Source organism: Astyanax mexicanus, chromosome 16 (assembly GCF_023375975.1).
Source record: "Astyanax mexicanus isolate ESR-SI-001 chromosome 16, AstMex3_surface, whole genome shotgun sequence".
In the NCBI taxonomy this organism is placed as follows: Eukaryota; Metazoa; Chordata; class Actinopteri; order Characiformes; family Acestrorhamphidae; genus Astyanax; species Astyanax mexicanus.
Window position 1 is genome coordinate 31954117 of NC_064423.1, and position 25227 is coordinate 31979343.

General features: G+C 38.3%; 3 protein-coding genes across 5 annotated transcripts in view; 2 read left to right on the top strand and 1 right to left on the bottom strand.

The window, feature by feature from the left end:
• Window positions 1-6964, top strand: part of sos1 (son of sevenless homolog 1 (Drosophila)) — a 72453-nt gene extending 65489 nt beyond the window's left edge. The window contains exons 21-24 of one of the 2 annotated variants that reach the window (XM_022669970.2): window positions 659-932; window positions 3439-3483; window positions 3968-4089; window positions 5333-6964. In XM_022669970.2, coding sequence (XP_022525691.1) covers window positions 659-932; window positions 3439-3483; window positions 3968-4089; window positions 5333-5830 — 939 coding nt within the window. In that variant the 3' untranslated portion in view covers window positions 5831-6964. The remainder of the gene's footprint in view (window positions 1-658; window positions 933-3438; window positions 3484-3967; window positions 4090-5332) is intronic. The other variant, XM_022669971.2, reaches the window with a different exon arrangement.
• On the bottom strand, window positions 6096-11304 carry gemin6 (gem (nuclear organelle) associated protein 6). Its single transcript, XM_007231788.4, has 3 exons — window positions 11202-11304; window positions 10968-11107; window positions 6096-9534 (listed from the first exon to the last, which is right to left on the bottom strand). Exons 2-3 carry the CDS (start codon window positions 11093-11095, stop codon window positions 9162-9164), a joined length of 501 nt encoding a protein of 166 aa, XP_007231850.2. The 5' UTR covers window positions 11096-11107; window positions 11202-11304; the 3' UTR covers window positions 6096-9161.
• A 648-nt stretch (window positions 11305-11952) lies between these two features.
• Window positions 11953-19714, top strand: LOC103037410 (serine/arginine-rich splicing factor 7). Of its 2 annotated transcripts, XM_007231789.4 has the most exons (9): window positions 11953-12052; window positions 14398-14578; window positions 15206-15382; window positions 16565-16639; window positions 17055-17132; window positions 17709-17756; window positions 17858-17902; window positions 19080-19115; window positions 19279-19714. In XM_007231789.4, the coding sequence occupies exons 1-9, from the start codon at window positions 12025-12027 to the stop codon at window positions 19331-19333; spliced, it is 723 nt and encodes a 240-aa protein (XP_007231851.2). In that variant the 5' UTR covers window positions 11953-12024; the 3' UTR covers window positions 19334-19714. The 2 variants fall into 2 exon arrangements, with proteins under 2 accessions (XP_007231851.2, XP_007231852.2); XM_007231790.4 differs by lacking the exon at window positions 19080-19115.
• Window positions 19715-25227: the final 5513 nt, after the last annotated feature.

Genomic DNA, 25227 nt, shown 5'->3' on the forward strand with positions numbered 1-25227 from the left:
GTATAAGGAGTTATACGTTATGAAATCTGTTTAAGAGACAACTGTTGTATAAAGCCTTACCTATTTAAGCTGTTCAGTATAGTTTTTTTTTTTTTTTGGACTGACAAATTCATCTGGGATCTGTGTAATAAATTCTGAATAAAGTCTAAATTCTAACAATTTCAAGTTACACACAGAATATTGTTAAATGAGGGCTCATTTATGCTCAGTGGTAAATGGGGATACAGATAAAGCCTCATGTTTGTTTTCTTTAATTTTATCCATATTCCTTAAAATGGGTGCACAACTCTTCTACCAAACATTACTGCAGACTGGTCCTCTATGGTTGGATTTGTGCACCCCTGCTCCTTGCTGTGTAGATCTGTGCAGGCGCAGTAGCCATAGCAAGCCAAAAAAATCTTGTTCAAAACCGTGCATGAGGGTTTTTTTGGGGAAAAAAAAATGTTTTTGAATAGGTAATCTGGCCTTTGGTTTCCAGCATTTTAGTGTCTCCCTATTCAAACAGATAGGATACTAGATGATGACTGGAAGTAACTGTCCAGTCAAGTTGCAAAGATGGCCGGCCACAGAATAAACTGACTTGTCTATAAGGACTTTGTACTTACCAAACACAAGTCAGTCTAACAGCTCTCTGCATTTCATTCCCCTCCACCTGCAGGCGAAGAGGTACAGCTACCCACTGAAATCCCCAGGTGTCCGACCATCCTCCAGTCGCCCGGGCACGATGCGCCATCCCACCCCTCTCCAGAACGAACCCCGGAAGATCAGCTACAGCCGAATTCCAGACAGTGAGACGGAGAGCAGCGCAGCGTCGGCCCCAAACTCACCCCGAACGCCCCTCACACCCCCACCCGCATCTGCAGCCTCCAGCTCCACTGATATCTGCAGCGTCTTCGACTCTCCACAAGGCCCCTCAAGCCCCTTCCACTCTAGTATGTATTTACATATATACTGTATGCATGTCTGAAATATGTTTTTATATTGCAGGTCTTTTTCTGGAGGCTTATTATGATTACATTGTTTAATATATATGTGTGTTAAATTCACAGAAGTTTGTATTTTTACATGCAAGCAGAATATGTTCATGATTATTTAATCAACTGTCAAACTGCCTTTTAAACGCCTTTACATTGACATTAGTGTGAAGCTGTGCCTCTATAAAAACAGCTATGAGATGTGTACAAATGCACTTCAAGTTCTGGGAAGTTAGCTCTAGCTACAAAGACAACAATACAACCACAATCAAGATTTGTGTTGTACATGGATGGGATTTGACTTCCTTATTCATGCAGTAAACACACACAAACACACACACAGTGGGCACAGAGCACACATGCCCAGAGCGGTAGGCATCCTATCAAACCCGGGAATCAAACCATCAACAATCATCAATAACCTGTGCTTTAACCACTGTGCCGCCACTGCAACACTACAACTATCATCTAGCATAGTATCCACTTAAAATCTCAAAATCTTAGAAACAACTTAGCAGCCACCTAGGACACCATAGCAGCCACCTGGTACACCATACCAGCCATCTAGCAAAATCATAGCACTACTTAGCAACCACTTAGCAGCCATTTAGTAATATCATAGCAGCCACCTAGCAAAATCATAGCACTATTTAGCAACCACTTAGCAGCCACTTAGTGACACCATACCAACCATCTAGCAAAATCATAGCACTATTTAGCAACCACTTAGCAGCCACTTAGTGACACCATACCAACCATCTAGCAAAATCATAGCACTATTTAGCAACCACTTAGCAGCCATTTAGTAATACCATAGCAGCCACCTAGAAAAGCCATGGCAGCTACCTAGCAAAATCATAGCACTATTTAGCAACCACTTAGCAGCCATTTAGTAATATCATAGCAGCCACCTAGCAAAGCCATAGCAGCCACCACTATTTAGCAGCCACCTAGCAAAGCCATAGCAGCCACCTAGCAAAATCATAGCACTATTTAGCAACCACTTAGCAGCCACTTAGTGACACCATACCAGCCATCAGTTGCTCGATCCTGCCGCTTTGCGCTTTACAACATCGGAAAAATTCAACCGTTTCTGACGCAACAGGCCACCCAACTCCTGGTACAAGCTGTGGTAATCTCACGCCTCGACTACTGCAATGCCGTACTAACTGGCCTCCCGGCCTGTGTAGTAAAACCACTACAGATGATTCAGAATGCAGCAGCACGTTTGGTCTTCAACCAAACAAAACGGGCACATGTCACTCCGCTGCTCATTGAGCTCCACTGGCTACCGGTTGCTGCTCGCATCAAATTTAAAGCGCTTACAATCGCCTACAAGGTGATGACAGTACAGGCTCCTTCCTACCTGCACTCGCTCCTGAAGGCTTACGCTACCTCCCGGCCGCTGCGCTCCTCCAATGAACGTCGCCTCGCTTTACCAAACACTCACACAAAGCAATCCAGACTGTTCTCATACAGAGTTCCCCAATGGTGGAACAAACTACCTTCCACTACCAGATCAGGAGAATCTCTCGCTATCTTTAAGAGACTCCTGAAGACAGAGCTCTTCAAAGAGCACTTACTCTCCTTACACCTCTAACAAACTAACTACTTCTAACCTCATTTCCTTCTTCCTCTTCTCTACTCCTCTATCCCATTATTTCCCTCTGACCTCCTTAAGGCCCTATCTATAGATGCTTTATTTTTAACTTCTATTATTTTTGTACTTCTTCTATTATTTGCACTTCAATATTGTAAGTCGCTTTGGACAAAAGCGTCTGCCAAATGTAATGTAATGTAATGTAATGTAATGTAACTATTTAGCAACCACTTAGCAGCCACTTAGTGACACCATAGCAGCCACCTAGCAAAACATTTAGCACCTAGCCCCTTATAACAGCTACTTAGCAACAGTTTAGAAACCAATTATTTTAAGTACGTTTTCCATTTCCAGCTCCTTCATGTGTATATTTGATTTTTAGTTGCTAAATAAGATGCTTCTACACACACAAGCTCCTGCACACGGGTCTCTGCATCTAATAATCTGAATATAAGCATGTTTTGAAAGCTCTCCTTTGATGTACATATAAAGTTTAGCATCTCTGCTCTCTGCAGCTCTGAGAGATGACCCTGTGGTGCTCCATGGATTGTTTTTAACTACTACTAATATTAATACTAATGTCAACTAACCCATTTACTAACCCATCTTTTCCTAACATTTAACCAGCATATGACTACCAGGATGCTGAGCTTCTGATTGGTGGAGGGATGGAATAATGTGTGTGTATATGCAAGCATGTATTTGCATTTCTTTTCCTATTGTTTTATTGTTTTGTTGCTTTTCCTATTTGATTGAGGTTAATGTATCCCAGGTTTGCTTTGCTTGATTCGGACTCTGTCTGCGTCCGAGGCTTGGTTGGCCCGCTCTCAGGGTGTCTCTCTTTTCTTCTCTTTTTGCTGCCAGACAGCGACACCATTTTTGCCCCGGTTTCACTGCCTCACGGCCCACGTTAGTATAAGCCCTCTTTCTCCTCCTTTTTGTCTTCCACCATCTATCACCTCTCTTGCCCTCTCCCATCTGCTCACTCTCACACTTCCATCACAGACATTTCATCATAAGCCAGACTTATGAATAGATATAAACACATTTAAAAACTGTATATTCAAGTCATGTTCAACATTTTTCATTCGTTTGCGTCGAGGGCTCTGACCTCCACCCACAGTGCATGTCCACACCACCCTGTCCTTTCTGCACGCAGGTGTTTGTGTGTCCAAACCTTTCTCCCACTTGTTCAGGGCCTCAGTGACCGCAGCTTTCTGGGCTTCACTGACTAAAGCTCACTGTGTAAATGAACGGCAGGGTGGAGGTGAAGTGTGATGGTCATGTGATCGGCTGTTTGTCCGTCTCAGTCTCAATCTTTCTTTAATGCCCTGGTGTCATAAAATGCTGGTCAGGTTTTGTAATGTAACATCTTTAATGTCTTTATTCTCAGGGTCGTCGTCAGTGTCCTCCATGGTGAGTTTCCACCGGAGTGCAGAGGACGCCCCCATACCCCCACCCGTCCCTCCCCGCCGCCGACCCGAATCTGCCCCAGCTGAATCCTCACCCTCAAAGGTAGGTCCTTCTGCTGAGCCCTGCTCTAAAAATACAGACTGTAAGAAAATATTAGGCACCACTGGTGAAATGAGACACATTTTTATCAATTAATTACTGGACTATAAGTCTACAACTCTCTAAAACTAGACAAAAAAATATCACATTTGATAATCAAGTACTATCAACCTTGTTTGTAATAATTCACCAGGAATCAAAGAAGGTTAATTTTTATTTACCATATATTTGACATTTGGCTCTACATGGTTAAAATGGAAATTTCTACAATTAGTTTTTTACAGTTCTTATTTTCCTTGAATTTACCATTATAAAAACATAACACATTAATGTGCCAATATTTACGCACACTGCACATATATATGCTTGTACTTTTAAATTATGCAAATTAACTGTAAATTTGGATATAAAGAAGTGTGTCTCAGTAGTGTTTTTTTTTACTTAGAATTTTTTTTTATTCACATGCTTATGTGTGACAAGTTGTTCTCTGTAGGTGTAAGCAAGCAGAAGCCACCTACTCTGATCATGTTATTCTTTATATTGTGCATGCTGGCCTCCACTGCAGTTATTTTGTGATTCCCAGGTTAAGGATCAGATTAAAGCTTTTTAAATTGGGTGTAATTCACAGGTATACAAAACTTACACTACAGGTTCACACTACAGTGTGGGCCTAGTAGTTTATTATAAAAAAAAAAAAAAGCCAAAATGGCATATAGCTAACCCATTTTTTTAAATATAATTTTTAAATGACAGTTATACAAGTTTTTTCTTTGTTTGCCTGGTCTGTCAAGTCAGTAGTCTGTAAGGCTTTTGCACACACATCTATCCTACAACTGTCCAACAGTGCTTTTACACACCTTTAGCAGATTCACCACTTGCTCTTCATTGCCGTCATGTCAATAGAAATTTTCCACACACACCTGATTTAAATTTTCCATTTGCACTCGCTGTAGTCAGACGCCAGACAACTCAGGGCTCTGAACACGTCCATAATTCATAATAATTGTTTTAAAGTTATTTATTAAAATGCACTAAATACACAATGCTAGTGGTTACTGATGTTCTTCACAGCATTAATACATTTAAAGATCCACAGAGAATTCAAAAAGAATATTAGAACTAGTACACATTATCGACTACTGCATTCAATTACAGTTAGTTCTGATGTTTCAAAAGCTGCACTGCAGTCAAGCTTTCACATTCAGATTCTCTCTCAACCCTCTGCTTTTATCTCTCTTCCTTTTAGATGATGTCAAAGCACTTGGACAGTCCTCCTGCCATCCCCCCCAGGCAGCCCACAGGCAAGGTCTACTCTCCACGCTACTCCCTCACCGACCGCACTTCAGTATCAGAGCCTCCGGACAGCCCGCCCACGTTACCCCCGCGGGAGCCTGTCCGGACGCCGGACGTTTTCTCCAGCTCCCCGCTGCTGCTGCAGCCTCCGCCGCAGGGCCGGCGCAGCGAGCAGAGCCACTTCTTCCCCGCCTCCACCTTTCCCCCGCCCCTGCCTCTGCCCCAGACGCCCTCCCCGCTGGGGCCCCGCAAGCACTTGCCCTCGCCACCCCTGCTGCCCCTGGACTGCGAGCCGCTACAGGGGGCGGCGGGTCCCCCTCTGCCTCCCCGCCAGAGCACGTCGCAGACAGCCATCCCCAAGCTGCCCCCCAAAACCTACAAAAGGGAGCCGGCACACCCTTCCATGCACCGGGACGGCCCGCCGCTTCTGGAGAACGCCAACCCTTCCTAAAGGGCGGAGCGGAAGGGCTGGGAGAGGTAACACTACAGACTGCGGCAGAGAACTCTGGGATGATTACGAATAACAGAAGACTGTTGTGGAGGATTGTGTTGTGCAGTGTTGGACGGACCTTTAGGACAAAAACGAGGAAAAACAAAGACAAAACAAAAAAAATGTGCCCTTAAACCATTCAGAGATGATTGTGTTTTCATAAAGTGCAAACTATGTTGAGATTACGTCGCCCTCTTGAGGGCTGTCTCTGTATTGTTTTTGTTCGTTTGTTTTTTTTTTCTTCCTTTGTCTTTCATGTAGCTGTTGGTGTGTGTTTGTCATTGTATGTTGTTCGTTTGTTTATTTCATTTCAGTTTGTTTGTTTTTATATGTCACCTCTTTTCAGCAGTACTTGTCCCTGAGTAGTACTTGGCCTTCCCTCCCCTGCACAGTTTAAGCCAGGACCAGATTTACACACTTAAACACACACACACACAAATCATGTAACAGTAACAAAAAAACAACAAAAAAACATGCTGGATAACAAAAAGACTCTAGACAGGTTTGAACCAGCTCCACAGCAACTTCGTGAAAAAAGAAAAAAAGAAATAAATAAATAAAAATTCAACACGGCTTGGTGTTTCTCCGCAAGGAGAGGGAAAAAAAAAAGCAACTTGGCACTAACCGGGACAGAATAAAGACTGTACACCTGTCCATGCCAATGGGAGTGGACTCCTGAGGCCAACACAGTGCTGGACAACCAATAGGACTCCTCCTCCTCCTCCTCCTCCTCCACCAGCCTTTGGGTTCGTCACACCTCATTTACGTTTTAAAGTAAAAAAGGGACTGAGATTGATGCAGGCATGAGCCGAGAGCTGCGTTCTGGGCTTTGTTTTTAGCTTCACGCTAAACTGAAGGGGAGCGGTTTGTGTGCCAGTAGTCTTAAGAGTACCACGAGTCAAAGGTACCCTCCCACACCAAAGAGGTACTTTCAAGCATTCAAGAAACACACAGAAAAAAGTGATTGTCCTTTATGTGTTAGAACGTTTATTTTCTGAATCATTTCTGTTTTGCCAATAAGTATGTAAAGAAGAAGAAAAAAGAAAAACGATTGCCTTCTTAAAACAAGGGAATAAAAGTGTTTATACCACTGTATGCTGTGCATTGTCTTTAACCTGCTTCAGAGACTTTGAATTCTTGAGTTTCTCAGTCACAGTCCCCTCACATGTGCTGCGTTAATACATGTAAAAAGGGTTTACATTTTCTTTTTGCCATGCACCCTACATAAATATAGTCTCCAAATTTTATTTCAAACTTTTATACCATTTTTCCCCAATGTACAAGGCCAATTACCAAACCCACTCATTAGGACTCCCCCCATCACTAGTGATGCCCCAACACCAGGAGGATGAAGACTAGCACATGCCTCCTCCGATACATGTGAAGTCAGCCATCGGCTCTTTTCTAACTGCTGCTGATGCATCACAGCACGTTTGGAGGAAAGTGCAGCGACTCGATTCTGAGACATCAGCTCACAGACGCCTTGTGCTGATCGACATCACCCTCTGGAGTAATGTGGGGAGAGCGTGCCATCTACACATCCAGAGAGAGCAAAACCAACTGTGCTCTCTCAGGGCTCTGGTAGCCAATGGCAAGCTGCATGTACAGGATTCAAAAGAAAAACTGCAAGTTCCACTGTTAAAGGAATCGAGAAGAACACAATGTTTGAACAACACATGTTTGAAGCTCCACAAGAGATTAAAATGCCAATCCAACAACCAAAACTATAACTTGTGTTAGTGAACTTGAAGGGCACAACTTCATCTGTAACAGATGTTCTGAGAATTTCCATTCCCTCATTTATAACTGGTTTTATCCAATGGCTATTTAAATAGTGCAGGTTTAACAGGTTAGTACACAAAATATTAACATATCATTTCCTGTTAGTGCAAGATGAGTTAATAAGTGGTGCTGCTGTGCAAACATTTGTCAGTTGGCATTGCAGCTGCCTGAGTAGCTCCTCCCTTTCAGTTTCACATTGCATTGTGGGATAACGTCCATCGTAACTACACTCAAAAATCGACCATTTGAGTTTTCCTACTATTTCTATGATCAAATCCCAAAATAAGTTCGTAATTAGTACACAATTGGGATGCACCCACTTGTACTATTGCCTCATTCAAGGCTAGAATCATCCAACGTCCACACATTCGATCTTACAAAGATACAGAGACATAGACATAGCATTCATTATGCTACAAACATTTATTTGAATGTTGTTAAACTATTTTTCTTTTTAAAACTAATCAGCATGTTTTAATTTTCTCAACTTACCAAATTATGTACAATGGAAACAGAAAAAAAGAAAATGCAAAGAAATACACAGTAAACAATGCCAAAACCACTTTCAGAGAATGTGCATAATGCTCAAACTGTTTAGGATGTAAGGCAACCTCTATCAGCATGCAGTTTACATACACAATGCTTTTTTAACCATGTAAATTTAACATTTTTCTGATTAAGTTTTTGAAGAATGGACCAGATGAAATGCTCCAAAAAATACTTTTTACAAAGACGAAGACTGTTAAAGTGAAACTTTGAGAAATGTAAAGTCTTTTTTACTGGTTAGTGCCAAACTGACACAAATCTGTTGTCCTAATGGCTATTATGATGATGATACACTTCCATAGCACCTTTCTAGACATGCAAGGACACTTTACAATCATGAAATACACTCAATTATTTATACACAGCACTCGCACACAAGCTGCAACCAATTATACACAGCATACTCTCAACTGGAAACAACCTTCCATGTTGGGCACTAAGTGAAGCAATGACCCAGAACAGAGTCATACATGCAGTTTACAGAATCCAATTGTCCCGATCTCTGTGTTTTTGGACTTTGGGAGGAACCTGCACTGACACAGGGAGAACATGGAAACCCTATCCAGATAGGGACATGAACCCAAGACCTCAGTGATGGGAGACAACTGTGCTAATGTTTTAACAATAACTTCACTCATTCTGTGGTAATAAACTTTATATATTCATGTATTGTGGGCATAATCAGAATTTACAATGTCTCAAACCAAATGTACAATGTTTTGTTTCCACTTATTAAACCTGAGAAAAGGGAAATATTGTGATACCAGTCTAGATATATTACTGTATTCAAAAACATATCCATCACATAAGAAAACAGCCTGTATCCTGTGCATGTGTGTAAATGTACTAAACAAGTATAAACACAGACCAGTGGATTTAACTCTTAACTCCCCTTAATACAGGGTTAGAAAAGCACTGCTCTCACAGAGAGGATAGAAGATCTCAGAGTGCTTAGACCTGCAGCTCACTGTTGGTTCTTTTGTTGAGGGCAGCTTTCCACAAGGCTCTGCACTCTAGCCAGAATGATTTCATTGCTGCTGGTGCACTGCCCCGCTCCGTAGGGGGCGCTGATGGTGAGCACGTTGGCCACCCGCAGAACGTCACCCTCATCTGTAACGGGAATGAGGTTTTTCTCCAGCCAGCCGTGCAGCCTCTCCTTACGCTCCTTCAGCTCCACATCACTGAAAACCTGGCAGCCTGCAGGAGTGAGGAGAGACCTCAGCTTCTTCTCCGTATCTCCATCTGCCTCCCTGAGGACCTGCACCTCCCTCACAGCATGGCCCAACACCACCCTCACACTGGCTCCTCCTGACTCCTGGAAGGCCACCAGGACCACACTAGCGGAAACAGAAGATGAGAAAGAGTGCTATTTACATTAAACATTTAAATAAGAGCAATATATATTGTTAGAACAAGCAGCAACCACTAATAGGAAGTCAGAGCCAGACTCATTTAAAAAAAAATAATTAGGCCTGGTAATTGATAATCACAGTATCAGATGATTAACTGAACCTAAACTTTATATTTTGAGGGGAAAAAAATAATAATAGTGCCCAAATACATCTAAAAAAATAGGATATCATTGAAATGATATCCCTCATTTCAGTAATTCAGTTCAAACCTTGATACAACACAGTGGACCAACACAAGAGGATGACATTGCTCTTCTAATATGGAGGGCCAAAACTGCCTGAATGCAAAAATAAATACATTGTTAAATAAATTAATGCAGAAATAAATATTTATGTAAATAAATAAACAAATTTATCCAAAGATAAAAAAAAATGTTAACAAAGAAACTCATAACGAAAATGTATTTTTATGTATATGTATTTATTTTTATATTAATTATAATTATTCTTTATTGTTTTAATCTCCATATTACCTTTATTGAGTGACTTACATAGGTATTTATTTATTTTCAATTTTGACAGTTTTGGTCCTCCATATCCAAACCACTGATTATAGAAACTTCACACTAGACCTCAAGCAGCTTGGACTGTGTGTCTCTCCACTCTCCCTCCAGACTCTGCTCCCTTGATTTACAAATGAAATGTAAAATTTACTGATGATCAGTGACAGTTTGAAGAAACATGTCATCTGCTGGTGTTGATCCACTGTGTTTTATTATCAAGTCTAACGTCAGTGCAGTTTTTTCCCACAAAATCTTACATCACTTCATGCTTCCCTCTGCTGACAACTTTTATGAAGATGCAGATTTCATTTTCCAGCAGGACTTGGCACACTGCCCACACTGACAACAGTACCAGTTGGTCTTATATAATATTCTATTTTTCTGAGACACTGATTTTTGGGTTTTCATTCAATATTTATTATACAATATTTTTTATTTGGAATTTGGGAGAAATGTTGTCAATAGAATAAAGAATAAAACAACAGTGTTCATCATTTTACTCAAACATATACCTATACAAAGTAATATCAAATACACTGATAATATTAAGTTGTCTCTTTCATTTTTCAGGAGCTGTATGTGAAGTAATGAACCCAAAATTATAACTTAAGCCCGAATCCATAACTTAAACAACTTTAATTATGTTGGGTTATGTTTTCTTTGAACACACATAAGTTACCTAGAATAGGTAACCGAATACACTGTTTAAAACGTGGTTACGTGATGTTAGGTAGGAGCTCCTAAGGTGAAATCATGTTAAAAAAAAATGCGTGGCCACCCATTTTCTTTACATGATGTCACCTTAGGGGCTCCGTAGTTAGGCTTTGCGTTTACACTGCATACACTCACTCATACCTTGCAGACACAGGATCCACTGTAAACACCCAGCCTTCATACTGCTGTTTATCCTGCGCGCTCACTCTCACCTCGTGGTTCACATACTTATTCCAGTCCTGAGGCATCACCCTACACCAGTCACCCATCGCCCCAGTTACCTGAAACACACAGCGGATTTATAGCTACAAATAAAGAAGTGGAGTTTTATCAAAATTACGACATTAAACAGGTATAAATACAGTCTTCACTTACTTCTTATCACATTTAAACCAAGCGGAAACACTGCACTGCTTTGAACCCGTGAACTGTTCTGGAAAGTGAAAACGCTGGGATTTGTAGTTTTATACTCCGTTTAGTCTATTAAATAGCAGCTTACGAAAACTACATTCCGTGTGTCACATTTCGGGCGATCCTACTACTCAACACACTCTAGCAATTCTGGTTCCGTTTTAAATTTTGACGAGCTAGCGATCATTTACAGTTCAAAAGGGACTCAAAACAAATAAAGGAAATAGAATTAATAAGGATAAAATAAAAATAATTGTTTTTTTAATAAATACGTTTATTTACGTATTTATACATATATACATTTAAAATAGACAAAAAAGTAAGAATGATAGTAGTGAAAGTAAATACAAAAATATGAACTAAGATCATAAGAATTAAAACATATATAAAAAATAAGAACAATACAAGTTAAAAGACAAAAAATGATAAGAGAAACGATAAAAGAAACTGTTAAAAGAAAACAGTTAAACAGTCACAGGCATACTAAAGGTTAAAACGATTAAGTCACACTTTGCACTGTAGGTAGATAAAAGCAGATTTTTCCAGTTCACTAAACCTGAGAAATAAATCTAAAACTGTTTTCTTTTTACTAACTATACACTCTTTATATACATTGCTTCAAAACATTTACTGTTCTAAAAACATACTACTCTGGGATTTGTAGTTTTTCTATGCTATTTAACCCACGTATTACACCACGCAAAAAACTACAAGTGCCACATCACAGGCGCTCCTACTTCAGTCTGTGACGCTCGGTTCGGGTTTATTGAGCGCAGCTGAGTGTGCGATGTCAAGATACAGTCGGCACGCAGGAGGTGAGTCACTAATAATCGATTAATGGCGGTAAATGGGCTTTAATTTCTTATATTTTCCTGATTAATACTGAACGACGTTGCGGTCGAGACCTCTGGGTGCAGATCCTGTAGTAATGGCGCGCGCTCCTGTCAGTTGTTGGGTTGCTGGGATAAGCCTAGCTTATTAGCCTTTAGCTAATATCAGTTTCGCTTGTTTTTGTTGGGATACATCAAAAAAGGAAACATTTCCCTCAAAGTTATTGGGTTATACTATGAATTGCGGGAAATTCGAAATACAGTTATCGTTAATTAAGTGTCTGCAGTCAGTATTTGCAACGTTTGTTAGCTAAATAGATTAGCTACACTGGCTAGCTGGAAGTGGCTAATGTTGTTAAGGTAAGCTAACTAACTGCTAACAATATAATGTTAGTTAATAGATAAAGCTGCGTATTAAATGTGGTAAGCTAGAGCTTACTAGCTAGATATTTTTCTCAGCGTGAGAGCCTTTAATAAACCCTAACCTAACTAATGTTTGGATAGTGTGTCACGAAATTGGCTAGCTTAGCTCCCATAGCTAAGAGCCTTTAGTGGATAGCTGTCAGTGTAACTTACCTACAACAAGCCTAATGCTAAATATAAAATCTGTTGAGTAAATGTAATTAGTTAGCTAACAAATCGTTCACTATGTAGGTTATGGTGTTCCCTCAGTTTAATAAACGGTTCCTACATAAGAAAGATTTTTATTAAATAATGTAGCATTAGTCACAAAAAATAAGTTCTGTTTCTTCAACCATTACAATCATTCCCTTAATTTAATAAATCGTTCATTCGATTTAAATTCCTACACTCCCTCAGCCTACTAAGTCATTCCCTCAATGAAATAAATCATTCATTCGATTTAAATTCCTACACTCCCTCAGCCTACTAAGTCATTCCCTCAATTAAATAAATCGTTCATTCGATTTAAATTCCTACACTCCCTCAGCCTACTAAGTCATTCCCCTTAATTAAATAAATTGTTCATTCGATCTAAATTCCTACACTCCCTCAGCCTACTAAGTCATTCCCTCAATTTAGTAAATCTCTATTGGTTTAACCAAGGTTAGTCTAAAAGGTAAGTTAGTGACCTGTATCTAGTGCTGGGTTCCAGTTCCACAAACAATTGATTTTGTATTTATATTTGTATCATCTGTTAAACTTTTATTCAAAGAGCAAATTACTGATGCCATTCCATTATTGTTATCCCATGCAAACGCACAGACCCTTTGAACATTTCTATTAACCTTACATCCCTTTAATGACTCTAAATAAGAACCAAGTTTATAAGACATGTGGTCGTGTTTAAAAAATGAGGTGTAATTAAATAGTTGAAAGTATATAGTTTGTACATTCTATTTACCTATGAATAAAAGCTACTTTAATCTAAATCTGAAATACAGCTTTGAAAGTTTTATCTTCTTTAATACCTGTTAAATTAGTTTCATCTATTTGCATTGTTCTGAAACCACATTTCATTTATTCATTTTGAACGGTAATATAAAACGTAACTTTCCACACAAAAAAGAGCCTGGGACTAAAATCATGCTTGTGACTTTAGTTGAGGTCTACAGTAACTACAGAGACTACATCATATAACTTATGTACATCAGATTATGTGCAATGGACCCAACTTGACGTTTGCAGCTTGCAGCATCAGTCTTGTTGACCAATTTTACATTTAGGAGCACATGAGAAATCCGCATCATTAGCTGAGAATACACAAGAGGAGCATTTGCCAAGGCAGATTTAAAGTCTTGTCATGGAATAAATTTATGTTGTTAATCAAAAATAAATGTGGAAATTTATAAATGAGACTGGATGTTTTAATCAAAGTTGCAGCATCACTGCCCAGGACATCTGTCATACAGTGTTCAGTGGCTCTATGTGGATCCAGTTTATGCTTAAATGGTTACTTACATGGGTGAAACTTTCTTCTTCTTTTGTAGACAAAAGTTCCATTTATATGGAACCTTTACAATACAAATTGTTCTATAATTCTCCAAAAAGAGTTCGAAATCAAAGAATTCTGTACAATACTATATGTACTATATAGGTCAGTTTTTATTCACAGTTGTAAGAAGTAGTTGATGAATGATAGATGTTACAACATATTTTAAGCTGTATTTGCTGAGCATTTATTGTGTCCCACATTTCATGACTACTTTAGTTTGGATTGAATAAAATAAAAAAAATCCCACAAAAACTTATCTGCATTGACATAAGTTTGGTCTGGGTCACAATCTTCTGCAATATCAGCATTTGAACAATTTAATAAGCTGTAGGAGTTGCTGAACCCCAGTGGCATATTTGTTCCTCTCCTTTTACAGAGACTAAAGTTTATGTGGGTAACCTGGGCACTGGTGCAGGGAAAGGAGAGCTAGAGCGGGCGTTTGGTTATTACGGGCCGTTGAGAACTGTGTGGATTGCTAGAAACCCTCCAGGGTTCGCCTTTGTGGAGTTTGAAGATCCCAGAGATGCAGAGGATGCTGTCCGTGGCCTCGATGGCAAGTAAGTGGGCGGACACACCAACATCCCACCTCCTCCACTGTTGCTATGACAGCAGAGGAGTCTTCCACATCACGCTTCATCAGTCAGAAGTGTTCAGAGGGTTCTTCCTTTTTTTTGTGTGTTTGCAAATGGTTAGGGTTGGTAATTTGCTCTTTGGAAATATTTTATGTATTTTACTATGGTACAGGGACTGATGACTATTAAAACCTGTATTTATTATTAAAACTGTATTTGAATAGGATACGCGCAGGTATGAGACCTGGGTAAAACCGAGCAAGTTGTGATTCGTATCTGCAATCTAAAGGTGTGTTTGATCTGGATTAGTTTTACCTGGAAGGTATCTGTGATTTGAATTCAGTTTCCTGGTAATCTAATAATCCTGTAATGTGCGTTTTGTAGTTGACTGAATACCCAAGCCATGACGTTTTGTCTTATCTGTTAATGTGGTCTGTGATAATGCTTTGTACTATACCTTTAGACCAATCATATCCCAACAGATACGTTAAATAACCTTCTTTGATGAATCTAATCCAGCTGGAATTGTGATTTATCAGTTTAAAAAACTTTAACAGTTTTCCACACTGTTTTCCCTTCTTTTCTCTTCCCTCCTTTATTTGTTTATTTCAGAGTGATTTGTGGAACCCAAGTGCGAGTAGAATTATCAACAGGGATGCCGCGCCGTTCGCGTTACGACCGCCCGCCCACCCGCCGCCCCTTTGACCCAAATGACCGCTGCTACGAGTGCGGTGAGAAGGGGCACTACGCATACGACTGTCACCGCTACAGCCGCCGCTGGCGAAGCAGGTAAGAGTGGCCAGACATACCAGCATTTATATACATTCTTGAATTTGTATCTGTTTATGTATAACACTTGTACTGTTTCAAATAATCTGATTAGACTTGTTTTAACTGCATTTGTGTTTTGAGTAGAGCATTGCACAGGAGTGTTTATATGTTTCTGTATTTCTCTGTCTCTCTTTTTTCTCTCTCTTATGTGTTTAATTTAGATTTTTCAATATTTTGAAATATTGCTCAAATGTTGTTTGCGATTTTATTTAATGATTCACCTGGTAAAACCTTTCAGGTTTCATCGTTTGATTCAGACTGTCACGACCCTTTACCATTTCATGAGGCATCTAGCAAAATTCCACTCTTACGGTCACCTGCTTTGACCAGGGCATGAACAGCCAGACCCCTCTAAGGCTCCTGCCACTTCTGCCTGCAACTAAATGTTTCATACAGGGGCATTAAAGTGTGTGTCCTCCTACCCCCACCCCAAACCTGAGTGATCGCCAATCTGTGTCAATTTGGCTATGAATTTGGGCCCACGCGTTTGCTAAAGAGAGCATCGAGACCTCGCCCAGACCACGGTCCCGTCTAGAAAAAGCGACCTCGCAGACTTCTATCAAGTCTCAATCAAGCGATTTGGCTGTCAGTGCGGTCATCGTTAGAAAGCGAAGAAAACGACTAGATGCAGAGGTCGGCTGATGATAGATACTTCTAGACCGCCTAGATCTGCTAGACCGCGGTTCCAAAGAGGGTCGACCTGCAAACTTGCAAGGTTTATTTTAAGTACCAATTAATGTGTCTCTTTTTATTTTAATTCTTCTGTCTGAAATCAGTCAAAAGTGTAGTGAGTAATGTAGTTAGCGCTATTTAAAGTCTAGTTTTGCTTAAGATTGAGATGAACCTTTATGCAGAGAGAGATCCTATGGATAGTGAATTGTTGCAAATAATGTAGTGCTAAAGTGAAGTACTGTGTTGTTTTAATGTAGTTAATGTGCTGATTAGACATTAGACAGACAGGGCAGAATGTAAGCTGATGTAGTAGGAGGTGTAGGGACAGATTCAGAAACAGAAACCATAAATAATCAGTAAATATGTCTAATTACCTTTATATGCAATTCTTGCACTAAAGTTATTTTTTTCCTCCCCTCCTTCCATCCATGCTTTCGTCTTTCTGCCATTCCATTTGGCCGTGGGCAGATCTCGCTCTCATTCACGCTCTTGCGGGAGGAGGTATTCTCGCTCTCGCTCACGCAGCCGAAGCAGGGGCAGGAGGTGAGTGCATTAATATATTATGTAGTGCATTTAAACGTACATAGAAATAGATTCTGTATTCAAGGTCTTACAGTTACAGTTTCATTTTATACATTCTTAATTTTTTAACAAGTAAAATGGCATTTTTTCCCCTTACTTTACTTTTACTTTTATACTTTTACTTGAATGAAAAGCTTAAGTTAATACTTCAGCTTCTACAAAAGTATTTTTAAACCCTAATATCTGTACTTCTACCTGATTAATGAATATGAATACTTTTGACACCTTTGCAGGTTGGAACTAGATTGGAACTTTCAATACCAGATTTAATTAAAATGCCTGTATCTGATCTGGACATAATCTCTAATGTTATTGACTCATTCTTACGTTTAATTCAGCGTAATTCTATGTTTGTGTGTGTGTGTGTGTGTTTTAGGTCGAGGTCTTTCTCTCCCCGACGCTCTCGCTCTGGCTCGCCCCGGAGGTCCAGGTCTGGTTCTCCCAGGAGGTCCAGGTCAGTTGCAATATTTATCTAGGCCTGAGCAGAAAAGTTCACTTGTAATAGTGTAGACTAGAAGAATTGCACTATATGGACAGAAGTATTGGGACACTGTCCCGGACAGAATTTAAACCTAGTTGTAGACTATATTTTCCTTTCAATGGAACATTTCCACTCAAAATGCTGTGTAGGCTTAATACCTGGATGGGTAACTGTGTCATGTAGTGTAGCTTATTAGTTGGCAGAATGAACCATATATTTTTTTAATCATAAATTTTGCTTTAGGACATTTGTATAATAGATTAATAGTATCAAATGTTGATGGGAGTTAAAATATGTGCTACAGATTTGTGCCATATTGCTCAGCTCTAGTTTTCTTCTGCTGTAAATTGTGGATCACCCAAAAGATAACAAAGGGGCAGCATTAAAGAAGAAATGGGGCTTGGGTTATAACTCTCAGCAAGCCAGGACTAGACTATATAAAGCCCTAATTAAAATTCTGCAGCTTCAGCATCACCTTCTGACGCATTAAAGTGCATTTCAGGTATTGTCATACATGAATTATCTCATGTTCTCCTATTGCTTTTTAAGATCAAGATCCAGATCCCACTCTCGCTCTGCTTCTCATCCAAGGAGCAGGTAAAATACACTGTCCATGCTATCCTCAGTAATATGATTTACTGTACATATTATCACCCTGTGTGTGAGATCTTATTAAGTTCCCTTTATTTGGTTTTTAGGTCAGGCTCAGTTGGGAGATCTAGGTCTGGTTCAGCAACTCGGAGGTAAATGCACACATGCACCTACACTCTTTTACTTTCACCTTGTTAGTCCTGTAGCTATTTTTCATTTGTTTGTAGTTGGGTTTTGGGCAAGCATTCATTAAAAGAAGAGAAAACATGCATGTGATCGTCATAAAACAAATCCTTCACAGTGTTTGGAGACAGGAGTAAAAAGGAAAGTCTGTCTGCTTTTAGTTAATTACACTCCAGGGAATTAATCATGGGCTAAAAAAAAGAGAGTTTAAGAAAGATGAGTTGCGTAGCTACTCAGACATTTGTCTTTTTTTTTTTTTTGCCTTAAAGAAACCCTGTCCCAATGTGTGAAATCCTACTTTGTTTTTTCATGTCTTAAATGGTGTTAGTACCTCTTCATCTAATTAGTCCTGGGTGTACAAATGAATGAATTAGAGCACATAAATTGACCCAAGGCAATCTGTATGTTTATAAAGTAAATAAATAAAAACAAGCTTTTTGCATTTACAGGGTATGATTAGAACACAGATTATTGAAGGGAGAATTGGAATCAGTGTACAAATATGTGCCAAATCATTTGGTCATGATAAGCCTAGAGTCAAATGTTCATGTTATATTTTTTTGTTTGTTATTAAACAGTTTTGATGTAGAACCATAGTTTAGGGACTTATGATTTCTCTGCTGCCAGAGATGTAAATTAAACATTGTTTGGATGAGTGTTATTTGTATTTATCCTAAAAGTTATTTGATCGGCTTTATAGAAATCAGTGGTTAGACAAAATAATTAATAAAAAAAACCACCAGTGAGAAAGCCAAATATGTCAGTATTTTTTTTTTCTTTGTTTAACTGTGTTTTAGTATGGATATTAGGATACCCAACAGTGTTTTCACACAGTTTTTTTTTCTAGGTGTGCTTATATAGTCATATTAGCATATTAGTAGATTGTATTTATAGTCATATTGGCCCTTTAGCAGCGATCTGCATATTTTTTTTTGTTTTTCCATTCTGATCTATCAGCATCTGCTTATCAACTTTATATTAAACTCGCAATATCGTTTCCCACCATTTCCACAACACATACTGCATGCTGTGCATTCCTTTTTGCATGTGACTGCACCATGGAGGCGTTTGCTTTGGTAGGGGGGGGGGGGGGGGGGGTGAATAATCAAGGGCAGAAACTGAAGGAACTTTTTGTTTTAATCTCAGCCGTTCCAAAACTAGAGCTTCACCTCAAAAACAAAGGTAGGTTTTTTCCTCATCACTCGATGTTGCGCTGAGTTTGGCATTGATTGTTGGTGGATTGGTGTTGGGCTGGATTGGTTGTTTTGTGTAGTTACTTCATAGTAAGGCTGAGCTCAGGGGAAAGAGTGATTAACTGTTTTTTTTTTCCTTTCTCTTCTTCCAGTCGTTCTCCCTCTCGAAGTCCAGGCGGAAGCAAAAGCCCGGAACGAGATGACTGAGGCTCTTTTTTAACCTTCTCTCTGTCTTTCTCTCCTTTTTTGGAGCACCTCAATTTGGGAATGGAGGGTTTCTGCTTTGTTTTATTTTCTGTTTGTTTACGCAATTTACATAATCAATGTTTACTGCAGTATCAGGGTGGGAAAGAAAGAGTAGAATTGTGTGTCGTTATATTCCAGTAGCTGAGATGCTGAAAATCTTTTGTGTGGTGTTTTGGTTTGTTTGAAGGGGTGGGGGGGTAGAAATACAGTTTTATCACTTATTTTCTCACTGGGTTGACGTGCAGTAGATGCAGTGTACAGTACAGAAATAGATACTTCGATTTATTTTGAGTTTGTTTTCTAATGTGCAAATTAAATTAATTTAAAACTTCACAAAAATGATACTGCCTGTTATTTCTTTATGCTTGTCTTCACATACATTTTGGGGTAATATGCTGAATTAAGCCTAATCACAATTAGGCCTAATCACAAAAAAAATGCTATTTTCCACTTTTTATATGCATACTTATGTATGTAACCCATTTACTTTAGATGTTGAAGCTGGGAGTTGCCCAGAAGTTCAGACATCTATGTTCAGATGAAATGTAGCATTATAATCTGGCAGATGTTATTTGTATGGTGAATGTCATGATAAATGGACCAGTAGAAATGCTATTGCTATAGAAATGCAGAATTTCGTGACACAAAATCTTTTTACATTGACCTCCACTGAAAGCAAAGACGTTTTTTTCTAATTTAAAATTAACATTTTGGAGATGCAAGGTTTTTGTGTGACAGTAAGGACATTATCCACAGCTAGACTTAAGAATATGTCTGGAAAACTAGCCTGGATTGACCAAGTCTACAGGTTTTTGTTTATCCAGGGTTTGTTGGGAAACCATTAATAAGCCCACCTAAATCCCTAAATTTACACAAACAACTTTTAATGAGAGTTTATAATACATTTCATCTCACCACTTTCTGCTATGTTCTACTTTACCAAACAGGTATAATATACATCTGCAGGTCAATAAAATATTTGAGGGTCAAACTGATCCAGTGCAGATGTAACCACATATTTTCTATAATTACACAAACAAATACTAAAAACACATTTTTTTTTTAAACCAAATTTTACTCAGGTTTCACTTGTTGAGCAGGTACAATCCAGGTTTACAGCAAAACAGATACGTGGAAAGACAACTTAGGGCTCACTTTTTTCAGTAAATAAATAGAAAAAATATTTCTCCTAGCTATTTAAGATTATTTTATCAAGTGTAAAGAGTAAAATTCATCTTTGTACAGGAAATCATGTTTGCAAAAAATGCATGGAGTATGAAGTTAGAGAGGTTTACTGTACACACACGAGTACACGAGATGATAAGAGACGATAAGAGAATGCATGGTCTCATGATTTTTAAGATAATTTCAGTGAGAGAACCATATTTAGTTTCAGAATAACACAAATTTAGTAATGAGGCCTGTAAAAAGCTATAAAAACCAACAGAATAAAAACCTGTTTTAGCTGGTTATCAAAATGTATCATCAGGTTGACCAAACAAATCCAGAAAAGGGAACATAGTCAACTGAAGATTAATAATGTCTTCTAATACAGATTTTATTCATTTTTAGAGGCTCAAAAAATGATTGCAAAGTTTATTTGTGTGCCTGGTGTTTAAAGCACATATCAATTTTGTCTGTGACTATCTTATTTAAAATGCCCTGGTGTTTACATAAATTTCAGCAAATTATGCATGCTGACTGAAGTACATTTAGGATATTAATCTGAACAAACAGAAACTCCATAAATCTTGGACAAATTCAAACATTTCCCTCTCTCAAATACCCTTTTTGGTAAGACAGATTCTCATTAGAGAACATGATTTCAGTCTTTGACTTTAACCCTTTTAAATCGTATTGATAATGTAAAGCTGTTCCAGCTTTTCCAGAAGGAGCTTCTTAATATGAATAAAATAATCTAAATACAGCAGCAGTGAGTGCACCTATATAAAGTACATAAACTTTAAAAACTGCTCACTACAAGGACATGATGGCGTCTGAGTATGTATGGAGAATCATAGAGTATCAGCTTAGTAATGGTTTTCAGTTTGAGATGCTGCCCATAGGTGGTGCTGTGGTCTTGAGTTAGGTATGAGTTAAACACTGTATATCTATGAATGACATTGAAATAGAAATCACCCCTATCCCTGCGTCCAGAGGCTTCAGAGTGAGTGGGTCAGTACCCAAAGTGTCCATAGTGCCGTGGGTGCTGCACCTACATGGACAGAACCTGTTCTGACTGTGTTTGACCGTTTTCATCTAGGATTAAAATCAGTGGGGTATTTACAGGCCCCAGGCTTTGTTGATGCCTTTGGTCATTTGACACACTTTTCACACAGCAGCTCTGGAAAGCAGTAAATGTCCAAAACGTCCTTCTCTCAGCACAGAGCTGAAACTCTAAAGGTGACAGAGTCTGCTGTGTGTTAGCACAGAGCCGTGTGCAGTCAGTGCAGGAGAGTTAATATCAATATAACATGGCTTTTGTGTTTCCTATATATAGCTCTGGAAAAAAAATTTAATAGTCACTGAATCAGTTTTCCTGATTTTGCTATTTATAGGTATATGTTTAAGTAAAATGAGCATTGTTGTTTTATTCTATAAACTATGTATAACATTTCTCCCAAATTCCAAATAAATATATTGTCATTTAGAGCATTTATTTGCAGAAAATGAGAAATGGCTAAAATAACAAAAAAGATGCAGAGCTTTCAGACCTCAAATAATGCAAAGAAAACAAGATCATATTCATAAAGTTTTAAGATCAATATTTGGTGGAACAACCCTGTTTTTTTATCACAGTTTTCATGCATCTTGGAATATTCTCCTCCACCAGTCTTACACACTGCTTTTGGATAACTTTATGCCACTCCTGGTGCAAAAATTTAAGCAGTTCAGTTTGGTTTAATGGCTTATGATCATCCATCTTCCTCTTGATTCCAGAGGTTTCAATTTGGTTAAATCAAAGAAACGCATCATTTTTAAGGCGTCTCTTATTTTTTAGTTTACACATTATTAGTAAACACATTATTACAAATGTAGATTACTGTTAACCTTCAACTTATACTACATTTTATACATTTTATACAGCTTTCTTTGTTGTTTGTAGTGCTGCCTAGTTAAGTTAAAGGAGAAATCCTGTGTAAAAATTACTCCAAAAGCCCACTTCTATTCTCCCTCAGCATTCTGAAATACAGCTCTTTTAGCCGATGCTTTCAACAGGCTTACAATGCTACAGATAGGGGCATAGCATTGCCCATGCAAATAAATCACTATTTTTACATCATGAACAAGTTCAAAGTAGCTCCACACTTCAATAGTAGAATTCGGAGGTCCCTGACATTTAAAACACTAAGGCACTGAGAACTTTAAAAGTGCACAAATAGTTTATAAAAAAAAAAAAACTGTGTTTATACACACAGCAACTTGCGATAGTTCTCCTGGAGTCGCTATGTGGAAATTAAGTCACGACAGGTCGACTGACAAACATGAATGAATGGGTAGGATAGGGAAACAGATAGCAAATTTCAGTGGAAATATCTCTATGAAATTCATGCATTTCCATTATTTTATTAATTTAACGATTTTCATAAAAATATCAAGCTATTAAAATGTGTCACAACAATTCCCTGTCCACCCTGTCCCTGTCCACATCCCCTTTAAAGAAGTAACCTATCGCATCAGTGACATCATAACCTACACACTATTTTTTATTATACTTGGAAATGCATGAAGGGACTAATAACACTTCTCCAACATGTTCAGTAATAAACATAAAAATGAAATCACCTAATATTAATTGTATTGTCTCCACTTTTAGCTGAGGTACAGCTCGAACTGTCCACCCTGTCATGGTAAAATATCAAGGTCGTTAATATTATTTTAGAAAATGACACAAAAGGTGTCCATGAACAGTTTAGAAGGTTTGCAACTCTAAATTAATCATGTTTTTTTTCATCTTTTTTTTAACACATACAGGTTTACAAATATGTAACAGTATGGGGAGAAACAGGCAGTTACAAGACAGACAATTTAACAACATACAAGAAGCCAAGACAACAGACAGGGGTGTTATTGTAATATTAATTACTGAGCAGGAATGTTGAAGGAAGAGAGAGAGTAAATATATATAAACTAATAGATAAGTGGAAGGATCAACTTTGAATAAATGTCCAGAATATGGATCAGATGTTTTTGTAATGATTGATATTATATTATGTTATTATGTAAGTATTTCCAGATTTGAGTGTTCAGTTAATAAATTGTACCAGAGCTTTATTGATCATTTTGTTCAGATTTGTTAGCCACTGTTAAAGAGATGAAGTTAAATGTTTGCAGATATTTTGAGGTTGATAAAGAGGACAAGTTACCAAGCAGGGCTACAGAAGAAGAGAGTGGGAGGCTGAAACTGAGGATGTTGGATAGCCATTTCATGACCTCCGACCAAAACTGCCTGATTAATCATGTTTTTTTTGTTGTTTTTTTTGTAAAATAATTTTCCCATTTTCTCCCTTTTTGAGCTGCTGCTGATGTAGCATTGCTGAGCAGCCAGCGCGCTCGAAGGAAAGCGCAGCGGCTCAGTTCTGATACATCAGCTCCCAGAGCACTGAAAAAAATCATGTGTTGGATTTTCTTAAAAAAATCAAGGCAACGTTTTGCACCAATTTTTTTAAGTAAATTCAACTTGATGAATTTTTAAGTAAGTTCAACTAAAAATATTTTGTTACACCAACTCATTTGTATTAGACTCATACAACTTAATATCAAGTCAGTCCAACTCAAAGAAATCAAGCTCAATTTACATATTCACCTTTAAATATTAAGTCAGTCTAACTCAATGAAATCAAGTTTAATTAACATATTCACCTTTAAATATTAAGTCAGTCTAACTCAATGAAATCAAGTTTAATTAACATATTCACCTTTAAATATTAAGTCAGTCTAACTCAATGAAATCAAGTTTAATTAACATATTCACCTTTAAATATTAAGTTAGTCTAACTAAATGAAATCAAGCTCAATTTACATATTCACCTTAACAAATTATAAATGTACAAATTGACTTATACAAAATGTATTACTTGAATTTATTTTTATTAATACATTTCTTACTCATACATTAACAATGCATGAAGTTGAGGTACAGTATTTTTAAATTCCTAAAATATTTAAGAATTGAAACCAAAAACTCAGTTTCTCAGTCCAACATACAGATTCAGATTAAGTGCAAAATGAACAAAACATGCAACAGACTCCTTAAAGAGGCCTTGAGACCTGCTGTATAGTTTTAAAGGAAGCAGGGCCAATTTTGCTCCCTCTGAGCGCCGGCAGCTTGATGGCAAAACGCAAAAAAGCAGGGGTTTGAACCCTGCAGCGCTTTAGACCGCTGGACCACTCTGCGCCCGATGTTTTTATCAAAATTGTCCACCCTGTCCTGCGATTGATTGGTGGCCTGTCCAGAGTGTATCCTGCCTTCTGCCTGATGGCTGGTGGGATTGCTTCCGGCATCCCGGAATCTGAATAAATTAAGCAGACTTGGCAATAAATGAATGAATGTCCACCCTGTTGTGCAGCTCATCATAACAGGGTGGACAATTGCATGCAAATGAAAATATAAATTGATTAAGCTTGAACACTATAATGTCTGTGTAGTCTTTTATAAATGGATAATCAAAAGAATTAAGCATTTTAAATCATTTGTGTTAAGTATTGAGGGCAGAAATGTACAGTATGTGCAATAAATGTACAGTATTCTTATAATGAGCTAGTGTAGATAGTGATTTGTGCTTTGTGTTTGACCCTGATAGGGTTTGAACTGCAGAAGCAAGTGCACGCTGTCTGGCAGTTTGAGGCGTATG